Here is a 21,472-nt window from a genome sequence, read left to right on the forward strand (position 1 = left end):
TCCCACTTTCTTTTTCAACCTTCTTCCCCTTAACCCTCCCTTTTCTCTTATCTAATCACACACACACACTACCTGAGCACGCCACCTCCATCCCACCACTCCAATATTTATCTCATGGACTGGTTGGCCCCAAGGTGAGTAGAGGTGGTGTTAGGTGGAGGCAATTCTGAGCTCATCTACAGAGGGTGTGCTCTCTGTTCTGTCTTGGTGTAGTCGCCTCTTAAAGCTGGCCCGACATTTTGTCAAAGGGAATCTGCCTTGTCTGAATTAGACCAGTGCTCTCATGTTCTAACACACAGAGTCTGCCAGTATGACTGGTACTGACACGGAGGCGCTACTGCAATTAAAGTTAAATTAAGGGGGGGGGGGGTTGAGATTAACAGTGAAACGACTCTATCCATCATCATTATGACCACACAAGTCTCTCTCATGGCACGCCCCCGCCGACAGCCACAAGATGCATCACCACCACTTAATGATACCCCGTCATCAGCCATGGAGCCGGCATGACCGAGTGGTCCAGTTATGTCATTTATTTAATAAAATGGCTGACTATCCCCTTTACTGGTGCAAGAAAGAGTGGGGTCTTTGTGAAATACACTGGGAAAAAATGGTTCCTTGGGGAACTCTTGCCCGATAAAGAACCAGTGGGATTCTTGACATGGCCTCTACGGTTCTTCAGAAGGATAAAAGGTTCTTAAAATGTATTTAAGCCTGCAGATGTATCCCTTTCATTGCACACAGCAAATTGGCCAGTGTTAGCATGTGGGGATTTTTTCAGTGAAACATGTATATGGTTGATTCAAAAGTTAAATGAACACTGTAAATAGTTATATTATCACTCAGTGGTGTAAAATAAAAACATTGTGTTCTTTTCATATTAATATATGTAATGTGCAAAAACAGTGAAAGAAAACTGACATTTATAGTTACTTATCTAACAGAACACAGAGGGTGTTCTTCAATGAAAGCCTCTCAAATATAATCCAGGTAGAGTCAGGAATTCCCCAGGGTAGCTGTTTAGGCCCCTTGTTTTTTTTTTTTTTTTTACTAATGACATGCCACTGGCTTTGAGGAAAGCCAGAGTGTCTATGTATGCAGATGACTCAACACTATACATGTCAGCTACTACAGTGACGGAAATGACTGCAACATTTAACAAAGAGTTGCTGTTAGTTTCAGAGTGGGTGGCAAGGAATAAGTTAGCCCTAAATATTTCTATAACTAAAAGCATTTCATCAGGGACAAAACATTCACTAAACCCTAAACCTCAACTTAATCTTGTAATAAATAATGTGGAAATTGAGCAACTTGATGACTAAACTGCTTGGAGTAACCCTAGATTGTAAACTGTCATGGTCAAAACCTATTGATACAATAGTAGATACGATGGGGAGAAGTATGTACATAATAAAGTGCTGCTCTGCCTTCAACACTATCAACATGGCAGGTTCCTACAGGCCCTAGTTTTGTCGCACCTTGACTACTGTTTAGTCGTGTGGTCAGGTGCCACAAAAAAGGCTCAGAACAGGGCAGCACAGCTGGCCCTTGGATGTACACAGAGAGCTAATATTAAGAATATGCATGTCAATCTCTCCTGGCTCAAAGTGGAGAAGAGATTGACTTCATCACTACTTGTATTTATGAGAGGTATTGACATGTTGAATGCACCAAGCTGTCTGTCTGAACTACTGGCACACCCATGCATACTCCGCAATGCATGCCGCAAGAGGTCTCTTCACAGTCCCTAAATCCAGAACAGACAATAGTAGACGCACAGTACTACATAGAGCCATGACTACATGGAACTCTATGCCACATCAAGTAACTGATGCAAGTAGTAGAATTAGATTTTAAAAAACAGCTTAAAAAATACCTTATGGAACAGAGGGGACTGTTAAGCAACACACACATTGGCACAGACACGTGTATACACACACACACACACACACACACACACACACACGATAACATATGCACTATACACACACATACACATGGAATTAGTACTGTAGATATTTTGTAGTGGTGGAGTAGGGGCCTGAGGGCACACAGTGTGTTGTGAAATCTGTGAATGTATTGTAATGTTTTTAAAATTGTATAAACTGCCTTAATTTTGCTGGACTACAGGAAGAGTAGCTGCTGCCTTGGCAAATACAAATACAAAACAACTGGCAAATCCCAAAAATTGCGTGCACACACTGAATAATTTTTTTTGCGCACACACGCACACACACACCCTCATGCCCCTGTGCAACTGGCTATAAAGGATGAAGTAACCTCAGCCAGAGGGACAGATTGAATAAGCATCCTTCCTCCACTCCATCATCCAGCCATGTATCGGCTCCATCCCACCATCCTGGGGTGTTATCTTTTAGATGACCATAGTTACAACTTCAAACATACAATATCAAACAAAACACTAATCTAATATATATGAAGAGTTTTGCTCCCTTTAGTGATGATACACTAAACAGTTGTAGTAGCCTATAAATTACATTTCAATCAGCAGTTGCTTCTTTTCTCCTGGGAATAGCCACTCAACTCTTCAATCCTAATTGGATATAGGCATTTTTGTACAGATGTCTTGTCTATGCTAATACATTTTGTTTCCTTCATTTGGTTTGGCTCATGGCTGACAGAGACTGCTCCAGATACACTCATTTTCGGGTTTGGACTTACTTGTCTAATTGTCTAGAACTTGGAAACACTTTTTGTGAATGAAGATAGAACACTACAAAGTAAACTTTGTAAACCATGTAATTGTTTACATGTGTGTACGTTTAATAATAATTCTTACATTGTTACGATGGAGTTTTCTGCTCTCTGTTACTGCATGTGATTCCCTTAATGAGCTGAATGGCAGCTGGTAGTGTGTTTTAATATGACACAGCCTTCAATACACTCCTTCTCTCACCTGTGTTCAATTTAAGCACCCTGTTATTGGCTCATACATCTTTGATGATAACCTACTAAGTTTTAATTGATTTATCTTGTGCGCACCATAGCAAGGACATCCTCTTGTCCTCTTGATGATTGAGCTTTGTTTCTGAGCTAAGGTGAACTGCACACCTGCATAAATAACTGGATTGTTATTCTGTGGTGACCCTCAGGGATCAATTACGGGACCGCTATTGTATGCCATTAGGATGCATTATGAGAGCAAACCTGGCCATCAGAGAGGAACTGTTACTCTTATGCTGGTGTTAGTTATCCACCCTGCAACTGTGCACACTTGCTGGTAAATATTTTGTCTTGAGTGGCCCAAAGTCAATGCTTGTTTTCCATGGGCCAGGTACTCCTCTCTGTGTCATGTTGTGTTTCTCTTCATGCTATCCATACAGTCCAAATGCATTGCTCTGTTCTATAGTCTTATCAATACCATGATTTTGTGTATCTATTTTTTGCTGGCTCATCTCATTTATGTTGGTAGCGTTTTAGAGCAATCATGAGGCTGAGCAAATGGAATCCGGCTTGCTGGTCACAGAGATAAGCCGAACCTAATATAATCATCCCTGTTTCCCGTAGGGAGTTTACTGTATACTGTCACGTAGCGCAAGGCCAATCAGCAATATCTCCCCCACATCTGCTCTGCACTCCAGTAACACAGCTCATTAACCCAAGCCAATTCATGATCAGAGAAAGACTAACTTGTTCATATTGTTTACACTCTGTGTTCAGCCAGTTCTCCCCTTGGCCTTGAAATATTAACGTGGATTCTAGGAAGGAAGGTGACCTCTGTGGAATGTGGACAAAGATTCTCGTCTCAGACGTTGCCCCCTCATTTTTCCTATCAAATTATATTTTGTACTCAGGTCACCTCCAGTGTTATACCTTGTTCATCGTTCCACTTTGCATTTCTCACAGAGAAGCCAACCAAAAGCAAAGGGGTGAGGGTTGACAGACTACTCAGACTCCACAGTAGATGTTATTCTTGCAAAGGTAGAGAGAGGAAGGAGAGATGAGAACAGTTTAACATTGAGAAGCTGATATAGCTCTGTGGATGAGAATGTTGTGGATATCATTGCCAATCAGTTGTGTTGTGACAAGGTAGGGGTTGCTATACAGAAGATAATACTATTTGGTAAAAGACCAAGTCCTTATTATGGCAAGAACAGCTCAAATAAACAAAGAGAAACAACAGTCCATCACTACTTTAAGACATGAAGGTCAGTCAATGCAGAACATTTACAAGAACATTTACAAGTGCAGTCACAAAAAACATCAAGCGCTATGATGAAACTGGCTCTCATGAAGACCGCCACAGGCAAGGAAGACCCAGAGTTACCAGCCTCAGATTGCAGCCCAAATAAATGCTTCACAGAGTTCAAGTAACAGACACATCTCAACATCAACTGTTCAGAGGAGACTGAGTGAATCAGGCCTTCATGGTCAAATTTCTGCAAAGAAACCACTACTAAAGAACACCAATAATAAGAAGAGACTTGCTTGAGCCAAGAAACACGAGCAATGGACATTAGACCGGTCGAAATCTGTCCTTTGATGAGTCCAAATTTGAGATTTTTGGATCCAACCACCGTGTCTTTGTGAGATGTAGAGTAGGTTAACGGATGATCTCCGCATGTATGGTTCCCACTGTGAATCATGGAGGAGGAGGTGTGATGGTGTGGGGGTGCTTTGCTGGTGACACTGTCTGTGATTTATTTAGAATTGAAGGCACACTTAACCAGCATGGCTACCACAGCATTCTGCAGCGATACGCCATCCCATCTGGTTTGCACTTAGTGGGACTATCGTTTGTTTTACAACAGGACAATGACCCAACACACCTCCAGGCTGTGTAAGGGCTATTTGACCAAGAAGGATGATGGAGTGCTGCATCAGATGACCTGCCTCCACAATCACCTGACCTAAACCCAATTAAGATGGTTTGGGATGAGTTGGACTGCAGAGTGAAGGAAAAGCAGCCAACAAGTGCTCAGCATATGTGGGAACTCCTTCAAGACTGTTGGGGAAAGCATTCCAGGTGAATCTGGTTGAGAGAATGCCAAGAGTGTGCAAAGCTGTCATCAAGGCAAAGGGTGGAGACATTGAAGAATCTCAAATCTAAAATAGATTTTGATTTGTTTAACACTTTTTGGTTACTACATGATTCCATAGGTGTTATTTCATAGTTTTGATGATTTCACTATTATTCTACAATGTAGAAAATAATAAAAATTAAGAAAAACCTTTGAATGAGTAGATGTGTCCAAACGTTTGACTGGTACAGTATATCCATTTTCTGTCAGCTGATACGTTTTGACACATAATTCATTTTGCACTAAATATGGACCCATAGTTCTGAGACAATTCAGTAAAACTTTTAAGTTTACCACATTTAGGTCATGGAAACAACATGCCTTATAATTTATAAAGGGAAAGGAAGTAGTAAATTATTCACCAGATCGTTCTATTGTTTTTGCTCAATGGAGAATAAAACTAGACTTCCACTATGAAGCCAGAGAATTATCTCTGTGGCTCACTAGAAATTCCTGTCATGAAGTAGAAAATCCATCATTGTTTGTTTTTTTGTTTTTATCTTTTTCAAAACAGACTTCAGGAGTTGTCTTTTGATTGCTGCTCTCTGTGTGTTTTTATCTGAGAAGGGTAGAATTTTCTAGCTTCACCGTGACTTCCTCATGTTTGACCTACTGTGCTCTGTCAGCAGATGGTCTGTCCCTTCAGATAAATAAACCATTCTCCATGTCAACCCCTCCACCCCCTGCCCAAATACCCATACAGACTCAGAGTATGCTACGTTAACACCAACCCACTCAGCAGGATCAGGGCCAAGACTCTCCAGTCTGAGAGAACCCTTGGCAGTGAGAGTCAAGAGATGTGAGTGCATCTTTAGGGTTGAGAGCTTATTCAAATGAAAGATGAACAGTAGGCCATCTGGCTTTGTTATTGTTTTCTGTCTCTTCTTTCTAATTGTGAGGACTGGCCACGTTTATCAAATGATCAAATGATCAGATCTGCTGTGCAAGAACAGGGAGATTCAAGATTGATGTCGAAATTGGACCTCTATCCATGTCCTGAGGATGTCTGGGAAATACCTTCAAAGGGCCAACAGTGAGCGCTATTACCATCAAGTAGACTTGGGTTTTCCTCTGGCGTTGTGGATGGGTGTAATCCCATGACTCTGGATCAGAAGGTTATGTGTTCAATCCCAGCTGTGGACACTTTTTAGTCTATCCCAATCCTTAACCCTTACCTTAACCTAAATGCCTAAATGGAATGTTTTAAACCTGTCCCAAACCTTAATCCTTACTTTAACCATTCGGAATGCAGGCCTAAACTTAAAAAATAGGGATGGAGTTAGACACCAAGGCATTCCTGAATGGACTAGGCCTCAGGGATGGGAAAGAGGTCATCAACATGGATGGATGAGCAGAACGTCTCTGTGCTGGGCTCGCCTTTAAAGTCACGACTCTCAACCAACTGAGTCCTACCCACATTTCAACTTGCATTAGATGCTGCCCTCCCTCTGTGTCTGTCAGCAAACACACACAAACAGAACAGAACAGACTGGAGGAGGAGGAATTAGCTTTTCATTAGTGATTGAGGACATGCAGTCTCTCACGCCCACTTTATCCCCCCTCTCTCGCGCTCACTCTCTCTCTATCACTACCACCTTCTCTGGAAGGCGTGTGTGTGTGTGTGTGTGTGTGTGTGTGTGTGTGTGTGTGTGTGTGTGTGTGTGTGTGTGTGTGTGTGTGTGTGTGTGTGTGTGTGTGTGTGTGTTTGTGTGTGTGTGTGTTTGTGTGTGTGTGTGTTTATGTGTGTATGTGTTTATGTGCGCGAGTGCCCTCGTGATGAGGTGTGAGTGGTGGTGACAGGCAAGGCCAGGGCTGGAATAGTGCTGTTGGCACCTCTGGGCTGTCATGGCAGGGCTTGATGCACCGTGACAGGGCCAGGCCAGGTGGAGCGCAGGGACACAACACAGTGGCATAGCTAGCGCTGACAGCATAGGGGCTGGGAAAAGAGCCCGGGCCTGGGACCTGCACTCCAAACAGGAGCACACGAGTGAGAATGAGCTGAATCACTACAGCACTAACAGTTCATATGGCTTAATATAACTTGCGTCAGAGTAAATAAAAACCATAGCAGTCAGATTTGAGGTTTGAGGCCTCAAGGGCATTGTCTTGTCTTGTCACAAAAGCTCTGAGATCATTTCTCCCCAGAGCACACAGCAAAATCAATGGTGTATATTTAACTTGGGAAGTGTCAAATGTACAGTGTCTTCAGAAAGTATTCACACCCCTTGACTTTTTCCACATTCTGTTGTATTACAGAGATTTCCTGTCACTGGCCTACACACAATACCCCATAATGTCAAAGTGGAATTATGTTTTCAAAACCTTTACAAATTCATTTAAAATGAAAACCTGAAATGTTTTGAGCCAATAAGTATTCAACCCCTTTGTTATGGCAAGCTTAAATGAGTTCATGAACTCACTCTGTGTGCAATAATAGTGTAACCCCACACATACACGCTTAGTAAAAAAGTGCTAAGTAAACCAAACCATCCTTCGGTTTGTTCCCCTAGGGGAATCCTTTGCAGAGGGTTCTATCTAGGACTCTTTGTAGGGTTCTTCAAATAACCCCTTGTATGTGGTTCTACCTAGAACCCTCTATGAAGGGTCATACCAATAACCTTCTTATAATTTGAAGGTTCTTCCTAAAACCATCTATGAACCATCTGAAAACCCTTTTAACTTTGGAGGGTTCTTCCCGGGATTTTTATTCACCAACAACCTACACTCAGAATGACTTCCAAAATGATTAAAATGTATAAGAAGACTAACACAACCTAAACTGGAACAACCATTTCTGTAATGGGTGCAATAAATCTGATCGGATTAGTTTAGAAAAATGATATTTATCTATGTGAAGCACAAGTTTAACCAATGTACATGCAAAAACACATATATTTAAAAACAATCCTACAAAATCTAGTTGCCAGTAGAGAATGTTGGGAAATATAATAATGATGGGGGTGGTTTTGATGGGACTGTTTTACTCTCCAAAGTGTAAAACAATAACTCTGGTTATTAACACCAACACTGGGGGTTATTATGTCATTCTGCCCCTGTGCAAGCCAGTTATCCCACTGATCCCTGGGTGCCGATGATATGGATGTCGATTGAGGCAGCCCCCGCACCTCTCTGAATTCAGAGGGGTTGGATTAAATGCGGAAGACACATTTCAGTTGAATGTATTCAGTTGTACAACAGACTAGGTATCCCCCTTTCCCTTTATTTTACACTACTGAGTGTTGATTTCACTCTTACAGAGTGAATTTAACTCCTGAATCAACACTAGAAATGTTCACACAGAAATCAAAACTGTCCAATTTGGTTTGCAGGAATCACTTCGGGTTTAATTCTTATCTCTTCTCCTGGGTGTTAGCAGAGTCTTTACAATACTTCCTACAGAGAAACAATGAGTAAAGATCTGTTGCTATCCAATGTGTTAACTGGCCATGAAATGGAATGTACTCCACAATGATTTATTTAACCTTTATTTAAGCAGGAAGTCATGCTGAGACCACGGTCTCTGCCGCAGATGTGCCCTGCAAGAACACATTAAAAAACAATTCACTATACATATCTATACACATCAATTACACAATACATGAAAAGAAAACACAGTCATATGAAACAAACACATTCTTCAGTAAAAAGGCTCTCTGACATCTGCCTTAATTGTCATAGAGGCACCAACGCCACCAACACCAACTAAAGACTAGCCACAGATGGATCCTTTATTAAAGTGAAAAATAAACCTCTGAGTGAATATAAACTCAGCAAAAAAAGAAAAGTCCCCTCACTGTCAACTGCGTTTATTTTCAGCAAACTTAACATGTGTAAATATTTCTATGAACATAACAAGATTCAACAACTGAGACATAAACTGAACAAGTTCCACAGAGATGTGACTAACAGAAATGGAATAATGTGTCCCTGAACAAAGGGGGGGGGGGTCAAAAGTAACAGTCAGTATCTGGTGTGGCCACCAGCTGCATTAAGTACTGCAGTGCATCTACCCATGGACTGCACCAGATTTGCCAGTTCTTGCTGTGGGATGTTACCCCACTCTTCCACCAAGGCACCTGCAAGTTCCCAAACATTTTTAGGGGGAACGGCCCTCACCCTCCAATCCAACAGATCCCAGACATGCTCAATGGGATTGAGATCCGGGCTCTTCGCTGGCCATGGCAGAACACTGACATTTCTGTCTTGCAGGAAATCATGCACAGAACGAACAGTATGGCTGGTGGCATTGTTATGCTGGACGGTCATGTCAAGATGAGCCTGCAGGAAGGGTACCACATGAGGGAGGAGGATGTCTTCCCTGTAGCGCACAGCGTTGAGATTGCCGTGCAATGACAACAAGCTCAGTCCAATGATACTGTGACACACCGCCCCAGACCATGACGGACCTTCCAGCTCCAAATCGATCCTGCTCCAGAGTACAGGCCTCGGTGTAACGTTCCTTCCTTTGACAATAAACATGAATCCGACCATCACCGCTGGTGAGACAAAACCAGAACAGAGCACTGTTTTCCAGTCCTGTCTGGTCCAGCGATTGTGGGTTTGTGCCCATAGGCGATGTTGTTGCCGGTGTTGTCTGGTGACGACCTGCCTTACAACAGTCCTAAAAGCCCTCAGTCCAGCCTCTCTCAGCCTACTGCAGACAGTCTGAGTTTAGAATGCAATATCCCCACTCTATATAGCATGTCCTTTCGCTACACCCACAATAACATCTGCTAAATATGTGTATGTGACCAATAAAATTAGATTTGATTTAATGAACAACCCTGTGTACAGTGCAGCGAGAGAAAGGTGAGGTAGACTGTCTGAGTTTGTCAGAGGGTCACAAGAGTTTTTGCTAGAGGAATGGTTATGGCTAGAGTTCAGTTAGGATTCAGTGGATGCACACAAGCCTAGGGCTGCTGATCACGAGTCCTAAAGGCAGTCAAATTTCACGTGACCATTTAGTCACGATAATTACTTTCTCCCAACTCTGATGCTGATGGTCATTCGTAGCCTGAATGTAATCGAAAATCTAATCAAACCCTTCATGAGAGCTCATGTTGCACAACATTTCTATAGGCTATGCAATTGGGCGAGAAAACAGAGTGATGGCCTCTATTAAAAAGAGGGGAGTCCCATCAGCCTACTATATTTATTTCTCAACTTTCCTAATATTTAGAAAATTGATTATCTTTACAACAGGAGTATAGCCTACCTGAAAATGATCTACAGGAAAATCTTCCTCCATTTGCTATTTAGGTGCATAGAGGAAATGTATTTTTTCCCGCTGCCCCTGTTTCTAGACAGGTGCATGATAATGGTCCATTCTAAATCCAAACAAATATTATTTAGTGTATTCAAAGACAAGATTAAATCAAGAATAGTCTGATGGGTGACAATATAAGCCGATCACTTGTGAATTATATTATCACTTGTGAACGATGCACAGCATAAGGCAAGAAACAAAGCCTTTTTTTTGTGACTTCTTTTAATCATAGCCGCACACCTCATGTTGACTTGCCCATACGCCTATATCTTTTGAAAAGTGGCCAAATAACTAAAGTGGCCAAATAACTTCTTAAAATGAAGCACATTAATCCGCTTTACAAGGGGTGTAGAGCCTAACTGGCATACATACATACGCAGCAGGTGAGTTTCGAGTTTGGGGAAGATCTTTTTAACCATAAAAAATGCACATTTATAATAAAAGCATTACATGTGTAATCACATTTGTGGTCACTTTTGATCATGGTGTTTTCCCCCTAATGGAACATTCATACTTATAGCCTACTGCCATGTGCGTATTGCTGCGCTTATAATGTGAAGAAATAGCCTAATAGTTTATCAACATTTAAAGCTAAACGTTCTGATCTGTTTCGTCAGCCACATTGCGTACACAAGTTTTTTTTTATGTATTACTTTGGGATCTATCGCATCCCACAACTGTCCCAGACTATGTTTGGAATATTTATTCCTCACACAGAACAGAATAGGTCAACTTTTGTACTATGGGGAATGGTAGATTGACATAGACTAGTGCTTTTGTTGTTCGTTAGGCCTACTCATCTTGTTGGCTGACGAAAAGTAAATGTGGACAGTTCTTCCAATATCTTCAATATGCACCTCGGAATTGTATAAGGAAGCTCGCAGTTGTGTCCCTGATGTGCCTGTCTTCACTTGTAGCCTGTGAAAAATACCTGATCACTCACGTGATGGAGTACCATGTGCGTGAAAGGTGCGTCAGAGAGCGGAGCACTCAGGGAGAAGAGCACAACGCTGCTTGCGCAAAAAAATAGAAAGCAGAGCTCATGACTTTCAAGCGACTTTTTTCAAATCTCATTAGAGTCGCATCATGCACCCTTACAATGTATTAAAAATCAAAACATATAGCCCAACATTTGTAGAACAACTCACATTACCTAAATAACTCTAAATTAAGCATATACCTATTTATTTTTTAACCACTCAGCACAGAATAGTCGGATGTGCACACTCCTTCAAATCATTTGGTAGAAAATGTCATTTCTATTTTATTCAGCTTTGTTCAATTGTATTCTTCATACTATAAAATAATGCCACGGAATTCTAAGCAAACCTTGTCTACTAAATGAGCTAGCGTAGCCCACAGCCATTTGGCATAGCCAGATCAGGACCTGACGTAAGGGACAAATGCTAAATGTGTTTATGTTAATTAACGGTCAATTACCGTGAGACCGACAGTTATTTGCTTGACAATCACCGGCTGACGGAATTTTGTGACGGCCACGGCCCTATGCAAGACCACACACACACAAACGCACGCACACACAGTCTGCATAGAGATAATAGTCCGATGCAGATTCAACTCTAACCTGTGTGTTTCCTGTTCCTCCTACAGGTGCGGGGGAGTCGGGGAAGAGCACCATTGTCAAGCAGATGAAGTGAGTTACAGACATCTTTAATCAGCAGTTTCTCTAACTGATCAGGACACATCATGAACTCCCTTAATATTAATAGATGAGGCACTCTATCCTCCTTTGGTTTCATCGGTCCGAGTCAGCCAGTCCTCCTCACTTCTTGTGGGATTGGTCTACAGTACTACTGATACATTGCTGATTCAGTCCTGGCAGACAGTCAGGCATGTTGAACATAGGCATATTCATTTGTTTTTAAGGTAGATACATGGAGGGCAAATCCACTTGTCTTCCTGGCTGTGGTTTTTGGGCTGGCTTCCTCTCATCTTCCTGCCCATAATTGTCTTTGGCTACTGAAAGCATGAGTCTCAGTGCACCGAATGTTCCAGCTAGAGGTCGACCGAGTATGATTTTTCAACGCCGATACCGATTATTGGAGGACAGTCAGACTGCTCTATCAAGTATCAAATCATAGACTTAATTATAACATAATAAGCACAGAAATACGAGCCTTTAGGTCATTAATATGGTCAAATCAGGAAACTATCATTTCGAAAACAAAACGTTTATTCTTTCAGTGAAATACGGAACCATTTCGTATTTTATCTAACGGGTGGCAACCCTAAGTCTAAATATTGCTGTTACATTGCACAACCTTCAAAGTTATGTCATAATTATGTAAAATTCTGGCAAATTAATTACGGTCTTTGTTAGGAAGAACTGGTCTTCACGCAGTTCGCAATGAGCCAGGCGGCCCAAACTGTTGCATATACCCTGACTCTGCTTGCACTGAACGCAAGAGAAGTGACACAATTTCCATAGTTAATATTGCCTGCTAACATTCATTTATTTTAACTAAATATGGAGGTTTAAAAATATATACTTCTGTGTATTGATTTTAAGAAAGGCGTTGATGTTTATGGTTAGGTACATTTGTGCAGCGATTGTGCTTTTTTCGCGAATGCGCTTTTGTTAAATTATCACCCGTTTGGCGAAGTTGAAGTAGGCTGTGATTCAATTATAAATTCCCAGGCACCGCATTAATTGTATGCAACGCAGGACAAGCTAGTTAACCTAGAAATATCATCAAACATGTGTAGTTAACTAGTGATTAGGTTGAAGGTTGATTGTTTTTTGTAAGATAAGTTTAATGCTAGCTTGCAACTTACCTTGGCTCCTTGCAGCCACAAGGTCCTTTTGACGCTGCACTCGCATAACAGGTGGTCAGCCTGCCACGCAGTCTCCTCGTGGATTGCAATGTAATCGGCCATAATCGGCGTCCAAAAAGGCAGATTACCGATTTGTTATCAAAACTTGAAATCAGCCCTAATTCCCATACCGATTAATCGGTCGACCTCTAGTTCTAGCCCTGTGGTTACTGTAATGACTGATCAAACCGACACTCAATTACAGGGACACGTTCACCAATGACGTATACAAAACATGTGTATGTCTATGTCTGACACACACACACACACACTCACACACACACACACAAATGGTTTAATTTTTCACATTCCTGTGTGCTAGCCAGGCGATTAATCTATTTTTCAGCTCTTTAAGCATTAGCTCCGTCTCTTACCACAGAGATCATGTGTCAACATAAAAGGAGGCCAGGGAGACTAGTAAAATGCAGTAAAAATGGTTGCTTTATCCAACACCTTCAGATAGAATTACAACATTTCATAGGTAACTAACTGGGTTAAATCCCTGTACTTTTCCTATGAGGTGATATATTGCGTTGGGATTCATGTGCGGTTGTCCTGGTGCTCCTGTGCTCTCTCTGCACTGCCTCCTGCATTCTGATGAAGTCTGGACGCTAGCATCACACACACACACACACACACACACGCTTAACATGCAGAGCGTTCCCTTGTGCATGACAAGCTGAGAAGTGGATCAGATACCAACACACAGGGGAGACAAGATGTATTACACACAGAGGAGATTTGCACAGGACTGCAGAGTAACAGAGCTAATATGCTACTAAACATTACGGTCATTGACTGAATATCCAAACTCTTAGCAACTAAACGTAGCACCTTGCACTCCAAAAAATGCTTGTTTAAAAACTACCCAGCACTGGGTGAATATTGGACAGAACACACATTGGGCTATTTTGACCCAGCCAGTTGGGTCACTTAGTTGGGTTATTGAGCTATGTCCCCACTGGGACAGATTAGAAGACTGGAGGCGTGGCTTAGTAGGGATGTGGCTTTCAGATAATTATTTTTGGCCACTGGTGATAGTAAATGTAATCTGTTCAGGGTATTATTAACCTCATGTATAGGAATTAGATTTACTCTCACAGGTGGCCAAAAATAACTACCTGAAAGAGACCCCCATACTATTTCTTTTAAATCAGCTACTGCATCAACCCAGCATGAAAGTGGATACAAATCCAACTGATGGTTAAATTAACATGTTTGGTGTGGCCTATTGGGGGCGTGGCTTTCAGATAGTTATTTTTGTCCACCCATGAGAGTAAATGCCATTCCTGTTCATCAAGTTTGTACACTGCAAATTTCAGTTCTGTCAATATTTTTGCCTATTAGATATTTTTATGGAAAATGTATAACGTTATTATTTAAATATAAGAAAGTGGTGACTATCCTTAGTCATGTTACATTTGATACTGGCCGTCCGAGGCATGCTTCAAAATCGTTAAGCACTTTACGTCAAAGCAGTGTGCCGACAGTGTGTATCACTTCATCAGACTAATGACATCCAAAGCTTTGTTTTGTCCACCAACCACCTGTATTGGTTTTGATGGAAGACAAAAGGTTACCCTGCGCACATTCAACGGAGTGTGACGTCATCTATAATAATTTTGCTGTTCAAAGGGACAGAGTGTAATTTAATGGGGGATAGGGGTGATCCAAATTATTAATTTTTTCTCTCTGGGGAGGGTTGTGTGTTTTTTTTATTGGGCACCGGGGACAGTAGTACGTTTTACCCTGGTTTACGTTCGCTATTTGCAGGTTTTACTATATATCTACTAGACAAATTTCCCCATCTGCTTGCTTGCACCTCCCCTTTATCAAGGTGTTTTGGTTCTTTCCTTCTGCACTACGCTTCTCCGTGTGCTAACTTTTACTATACCACTCTTAGAAAAAAAGGTGCTATGTGGAACCATTTACTGTAGGGTTCTTTGGTTTGTCACCATATGGAACCCTTTGCAGAGGGTTCTACCTAAAACCCTTTATGTAGACTTCTTCATAGAACCCCTGTATATAGTTCTACCTAGAACCCTCTATGAAGGGTTCTACCATCCTTATTAACCTTTACAATTAAATGATTTATGACAATACATTATCTATCTATCTATCTAACGCTGGTGGATATTGTCACGCCATGACCTTAGTTATCTTTGTTTTCTTTATTATTTTGGTTAGGTCAGGGTGTGACATAGGTGGTTTGTGTAGTTTTTGTATTATCTAGGGGGTTTTGTATGTCTAGGGTTTGTGTATATCTAGGTGTTTATATGTCTATGGTTGCCTAGATTGGTTCCCAATCAGAGGCAGCTGTTTATCGTTGTCTCTGATATGGGGACCATATTTAGGTAGACATATTCCTTGGGTATTTGGTGGGTTGTTGTCTAGTGTGTAGTTGCCTGTCAGTACTCGTGTCTCATAGCTTCACGTCGTTTTGTTGTTTTGTATAGTTTTTTCAGTGTTTATTCTTCATTAAAAGAAGCATGTATTCTTATCACGCTGCTCCTTGATCTCCTCGTTATGACGAACGTGACAGATATACAGTGCATTCGGAAAGTATTCAGATTTTTTCCACATTTTGTTACGTTACAGTCTTATTCTAAAATTGATTAATTTAAACATTTTGAGCATCAATCTACACAGAATAACCAATAATGACAGTGACAACAGGTGTTTAGAAATGTTGGCAAATTCATACAAAAATACCTTATTTACATATGTATTAAGAACCTTTACTATGAGACTTAAAGTTGAGCTCAGGTGCATCACATTTCCATTGATCATCCTTGAGATGTTTCTACAACTTGATTGGAGTCCACCTGTGGTAAATTCAATTGATTGGACATGATTTGGAAAGGCACACACCTGTCTATAAGGTCCCACAGTTGACAGTGCATGTCAGAGCAAAAACAAGCCATGATGTCGAAGGAATTGTCCTTAGAGCTCTACCTAACCTTAGAGCTCTGAGACAGAATTGTGTCGCAGCACAGATCTGGGGAAGGGTACCAAAACATTTCTACAGCACTGAAGGTCCCCAAGAACACAATGGCCTCCATCATTCCTAAATGAAGTTTTGAACCACCAAGACTCTTCCTAGAGCTAGCTGCCTGGCCAAACTGAGCAATCGGGGGAGAACTGCCTTGGTCAGGGAGGTAACCAAGAACTCGAGTGTCACTCTGACAGAGCTCCAGAGTTCCTCTGTGGAGATGGGAGAACCTTCCAGAAGGACAACCATCTCTGCAGCTCTCTACCAACCAACCCTTTATGGTAGAGCGGCCAGACGGAAGCCATTCCTCAGTAAAAGGCACATGACAGCTCGCTGGAGTTTACCAAAAGGCACCTAAAGGACTCTCAGAACATGAGAAACAAGATTCTTTGGAAACCAAGATTGAAATCTTTGGCCTGAATGCCAAGCGCCACATCTGGAGGAAACCTGGCACCATCCCTACGATGAACCGTGGTGGTGGCAGCATCATGCTGTGGAGATGTTTCTCAGTGGCAGGGACTGGGAGACTAGTCAGGATCGAGGGAAAGATTAATGGAGAAAAGTACAGAAAGATCCTTGATTAAAACCTGTTCCAGAGCGCTCAGGACTTCAGACTGGGGTGAAGGCTCACCTTCCAACAGGACAACGACCCTAAGCAAAGAGCCAAGACAATGCAGGAGTGGCTTCGGGTCTCTGAATGTCCTTGAGTGGCCCATCCAGAGCCCAGACTTGAACCCGATCAAACATCTCTAGAGAGACCTGAAAATAGCTGTGCAGCAACGCTCCCCATCCAACCTGACAGAGCTTGGGAGGATCTGCAGAGAAGAATGCGAGAAACTCCCCAAATACAGGTGTGCCAAGCTTGTAGCGTCATACCCAAGAAGACTCAAGGCTGTAATCACTGCCAAAGGTTCTTCAACAAAGTACTGAGTAAAGGGTCTGAATACTTATGTAAATGTGATATTTCAGTTTCTTATTTTTAATACATTTGCTAAAATCTGTACAGACCTGTTTTTGCTTTATTATGGGATATTGTGTGTAGATTTATGAGGGGGAGAAAAACTATTTATCCATTTTAGAATAAGGCTGTAACGTAACAAAATGTGGAAAAATCCAAGGGAACTGAATTCTTTCAGAATGCAGACTGAACAAAAATATAAACGCAACGTGCAACAATTTCATTGATTTTACTGAGTTGAAGTTCATAATGAGGAAATCAGAAATGAGCAAATCAGACATTTAGGCCCTAATAATATTGATTTCACATGACTGGGAATACAGATATGCAATACAGATATGCATCTGTTGGTCACAGATACATACAAAAAAATGGGCCTCACAATGGGCCTCAGGATCTCGTCACTGTATTTGTTTTGCATTCAAATTGACATAGATTAAATGCAATTGTGTCTGTAGCTTTTGCCTGCCCATACCATAACGCCACCGCCACCATGGGGCACTCTCTTCACAATGTTGACATCAGCAAACCGCTCAGCCAGATGATACCATACACGTGGTCTAAGGCCAGTTGAACGTACTGCTAAATTCTCTAAAACAACGTTGGAGGTGGTTTAGGGTAGGGAAATTAACAATTCTGTAGCAACAGCTTTGGTAGACATTCCTGCAGTCAACATGCCAATTGCACACTCCTACAAAACTTGAGACATCTGTGGCATTGTGTTGTGTGACAAAACTGCACAGTTTAGAGTGCCTTTTTATGTCCCCAGCACAAGGTGCGCCTGTTTAATTATCATGCTGTTTTATTAGCTTCTTGATATGCCACACTTGTCAGGTGGATCTTGGCTAAGGAGAGTTGCTCCCTAACAGGGATGTTGTGAGCAATTCAAGTCGTAAGTTTACATACACCTTAGCCTAAGACATTTAAACTCAGTTTTTCACAATTCCTGACATTTAATCCTAGTAAATATTCCCTGTTTTAGGTCAGATAGGATCACCACTTTATTTTAAGAATGTGAAATGTCAGAATAATAGAAGAGAGAATGATTTATTTCAGCTTTTATTTCTTTCATCACATTCCCAGTGGGTCAGAAGTTTACATACACTCAATTAATATTTTGTAGCATTGCCTTTAAATTATTTAACTTGGGTCAAACGTTTCGGGTAGCCTTCCACAAGCTTCCGACAATAAGTTGGGTGAATTTTGGCTCATTCCTCCTGTCAGAGATGGTGTAACTGAGTCAGGTTTGTAGGCCTCCTTGCTCGCACACACTTTTTCCGTTCTGCACACAATTTTTCTATGGGATTGAGGTCAGGGTTTTGTGATGGCCACTCCACTACCTTGACTTTGTTGTCCTTAAGTCATTTTGCCACAACTTTGGAAGTATGTATCACAGCCTGACCATAGTTTGCTTTGTATGTTTCTATGTTTTGTTTGGTCAGGGTGTGATCTGAGTGGTCATTCTATGTTGTGTGTCTAGTTTGTCTGTTTCTGTGTTTGGCCTGATATGGTTCTCAATCAGAGGCAGGTGTTAGTCATTGTCTCTGATTGGGAACCACGTTTAGGTAGCCTGTTTGGTGTTAGGGGTTTGTGGGTGATTGTTCCTGTCTTTGTTACACCAGATAGGGCTGTTTTGTGGTGACTATCCTTAGTCATGTTACATTTGATACTGGCTCTCCGAGGCATGCTTCAAAATCGTTAAGCACTTTACGTCAAAGCAGTGTGCCGACAGTGTGTATCACTTCATCAGACTAATGACATCCAAAGCTTTGTTTTGTCCACCAACCACCTGTATTGGTTTTGATGGAAGACAAAAGGTTACCCTGCGCACATTCAACGGAGTGTGACGTCATCTATAATAATTTTGCTGTTCAAAGGGACAGAGTGTAATTTAATGGGGGATAGGGGTGATCCAAATTATTAATTTTTTCTCTCTGGGGAGGGTTGTGTGTTTTTTTTATTGGGCACCGGGGACGGTAGTACGTTTTACCCTGGTTTACGTTCGCTATTTGCAGGTTTTACTATATATCTACTAGACAAATTTCCCCATCTGCTTGCCTGCACCTCCCCTTTATCAAGGTGTTTTGGTTCTTTCCTTCTGCACTACGCTTCTCCGTGTGCTAACTTTTACTATACCTCTCTTAGAAAAAAAGGTGCTATGTGGAACCATTTACTGTAGGGTTCTTCGGTTTGCTGAATGCCAAGCGCCACATCTGGAGGAAACCTGGCACCATCCCTACGATGAACCGTGGTGGTGGCAGCATCATTCTGTGGAGATGTTTCTCAGTGGCAGGGACTGGGAGACTAGTCAGGATCGAGGGAAAGATTAATGGAGAAAAGTACAGAAAGATCCTTGATTAAAACCTGTTCCAGAGCGCTCAGGACTTCAGACTGGGGTGAAGGCTCACCTTCCAACAGGACAACGACCCTAAGCAAAGAGCCAAGACAATGCAGGAGTGGCTTCGGGTCTCTGAATGTCCTTGAGTGGCCCATCCAGAGCCCAGACTTGAACCCGATCAAACATCTCTAGAGAGACCTGAAAATAGCTGTGCAGCAACGCTCCCCATCCAACCTGACAGAGCTTGGGAGGATCTGCAGAGAAGAATGCGAGAAACTCCCCAAATACAGGTGTGCCAAGCTTGTAGCGTCATACCCAAGAAGACTCAAGGCTGTAATCACTGCCAAAGGTTCTTCAACAAAGTACTGAGTAAAGGGTCTGAATACTTATGTAAATGTGATATTTCAGTTTCTTATTTTTAATACATTTGCTAAAATCTGTACAGACCTGTTTTTGCTTTATTATGGGATATTGTGTGTAGATTTATGAGGGGGAGAAAAACTATTTATCCATTTTAGAATAAGGCTGTAACGTAACAAAATGTGGAAAAATCCAAGGGAACTGAATTCTTTCAGAATGCAGACTGAACAAAAATATAAACGCAACGTGCAACAATTTCATTGATTTTACTGAGTTGAAGTTCATAATGAGGAAATCAGAAATGAGCAAATCAGACATTTAGGCCCTAATAATATTGATTTCACATGACTGGGAATACAGATATGCAATACAGATATGCATCTGTTGGTCACAGATACATACAAAAAAATGGGCCTCACAATGGGCCTCAGGATCTCGTCACTGTATTTGTTTTGCATTCAAATTGACATAGATTAAATGCAATTGTGTCTGTAGCTTTTGCCTGCCCATACCATAACGCCACCGCCACCATGGGGCACTCTCTTCACAATGTTGACATCAGCAAACCGCTCAGCCAGATGATACCATACACGTGGTCTAAGGCCAGTTGAACGTACTGCTAAATTCTCTAAAACAACGTTGGAGGTGGTTTAGGGTAGGGAAATTAACAATTCTGTAGCAACAGCTTTGGTAGACATTCCTGCAGTCAGCATGCCAATTGCACACTCCTTCAAAACTTGAGACATCTGTGGCATTGTGTTGTGTGACAAAACTGCACAGTTTAGAGTGCCTTTTTATGTCCCCAGCACAAGGTGCGCCTGTTTAATTATCATGCTGTTTTATTAGCTTCTTGATATGCCACACTTGTCAGGTGGATCTTGGCTAAGGAGAGTTGCTCCCTAACAGGGATGTTGTGAGCAATTCAAGTCGTAAGTTTACATACACCTTAGCCTAAGACATTTAAACTCAGTTTTTCACAATTCCTGACATTTAATCCTAGTAAATATTCCCTGTTTTAGGTCAGATAGGATCACCACTTTATTTTAAGAATGTGAAATGTCAGAATAATAGAAGAGAGAATTATTTATTTCAGCTTTTATTTCTTTCATCACATTCCCAGTGGGTCAGAAGTTTACATACACTCAATTAATATTTTGTAGCATTGCCTTTAAATTATTTAACTTGGGTCAAACGTTTCGGGTAGCCTTCCACAAGCTTCCGACAATAAGTTGGGTGAATTTTGGCTCATTCCTCCTGTCAGAGATGGTGTAACTGAGTCAGGTTTGTAGGCCTCCTTGCTCGCACACACTTTTTCCGTTCTGCACACAATTTTTCTATGGGATTGAGGTCAGGGTTTTGTGATGGCCACTCCACTACCTTGACTTTGTTGTCCTTAAGTCATTTTGCCACAACTTTGGAAGTATGTATCACAGCCTGACCATAGTTTGCTTTGTATGTTTCTATGTTTTGTTTGGTCAGGGTGTGATCTGAGTGGTCATTCTATGTTGTGTGTCTAGTTTGTCTGTTTCTGTGTTTGGCCTGATATGGTTCTCAATCAGAGGCAGGTGTTAGTCATTGTCTCTGATTGGGAACCACGTTTAGGTAGCCTGTTTGGTGTTAGGGGTTTGTGGGTGATTGTTCCTGTCTTTGTTACACCAGATAGGGCTGTTTTCTGGGTTTT

The 21,472-nt window shown here is 41.6% G+C and overlaps 1 protein-coding gene across 1 annotated transcript in view; it reads left to right on the forward strand.

Moving 5' to 3' along the window:
* The window catches only part of LOC109890863 (guanine nucleotide-binding protein G(i) subunit alpha-2), a 150,211-nt gene that overhangs the window by 86,811 nt on the left and 41,928 nt on the right, over positions 1 to 21,472 (forward strand). Inside the window, exon 2 of the mRNA XM_020482946.2 lies at positions 11,920 to 11,962. Within this exon, the coding sequence (XP_020338535.1) occupies positions 11,920 to 11,962 (43 nt within the window). The remainder of the gene's footprint in view (positions 1 to 11,919; positions 11,963 to 21,472) is intronic.

The sequence above is a fragment of the Oncorhynchus kisutch genome, linkage group LG5, assembly GCF_002021735.2.
Source record: "Oncorhynchus kisutch isolate 150728-3 linkage group LG5, Okis_V2, whole genome shotgun sequence".
NCBI classification, from domain to species: Eukaryota; Metazoa; Chordata; class Actinopteri; order Salmoniformes; family Salmonidae; genus Oncorhynchus; species Oncorhynchus kisutch.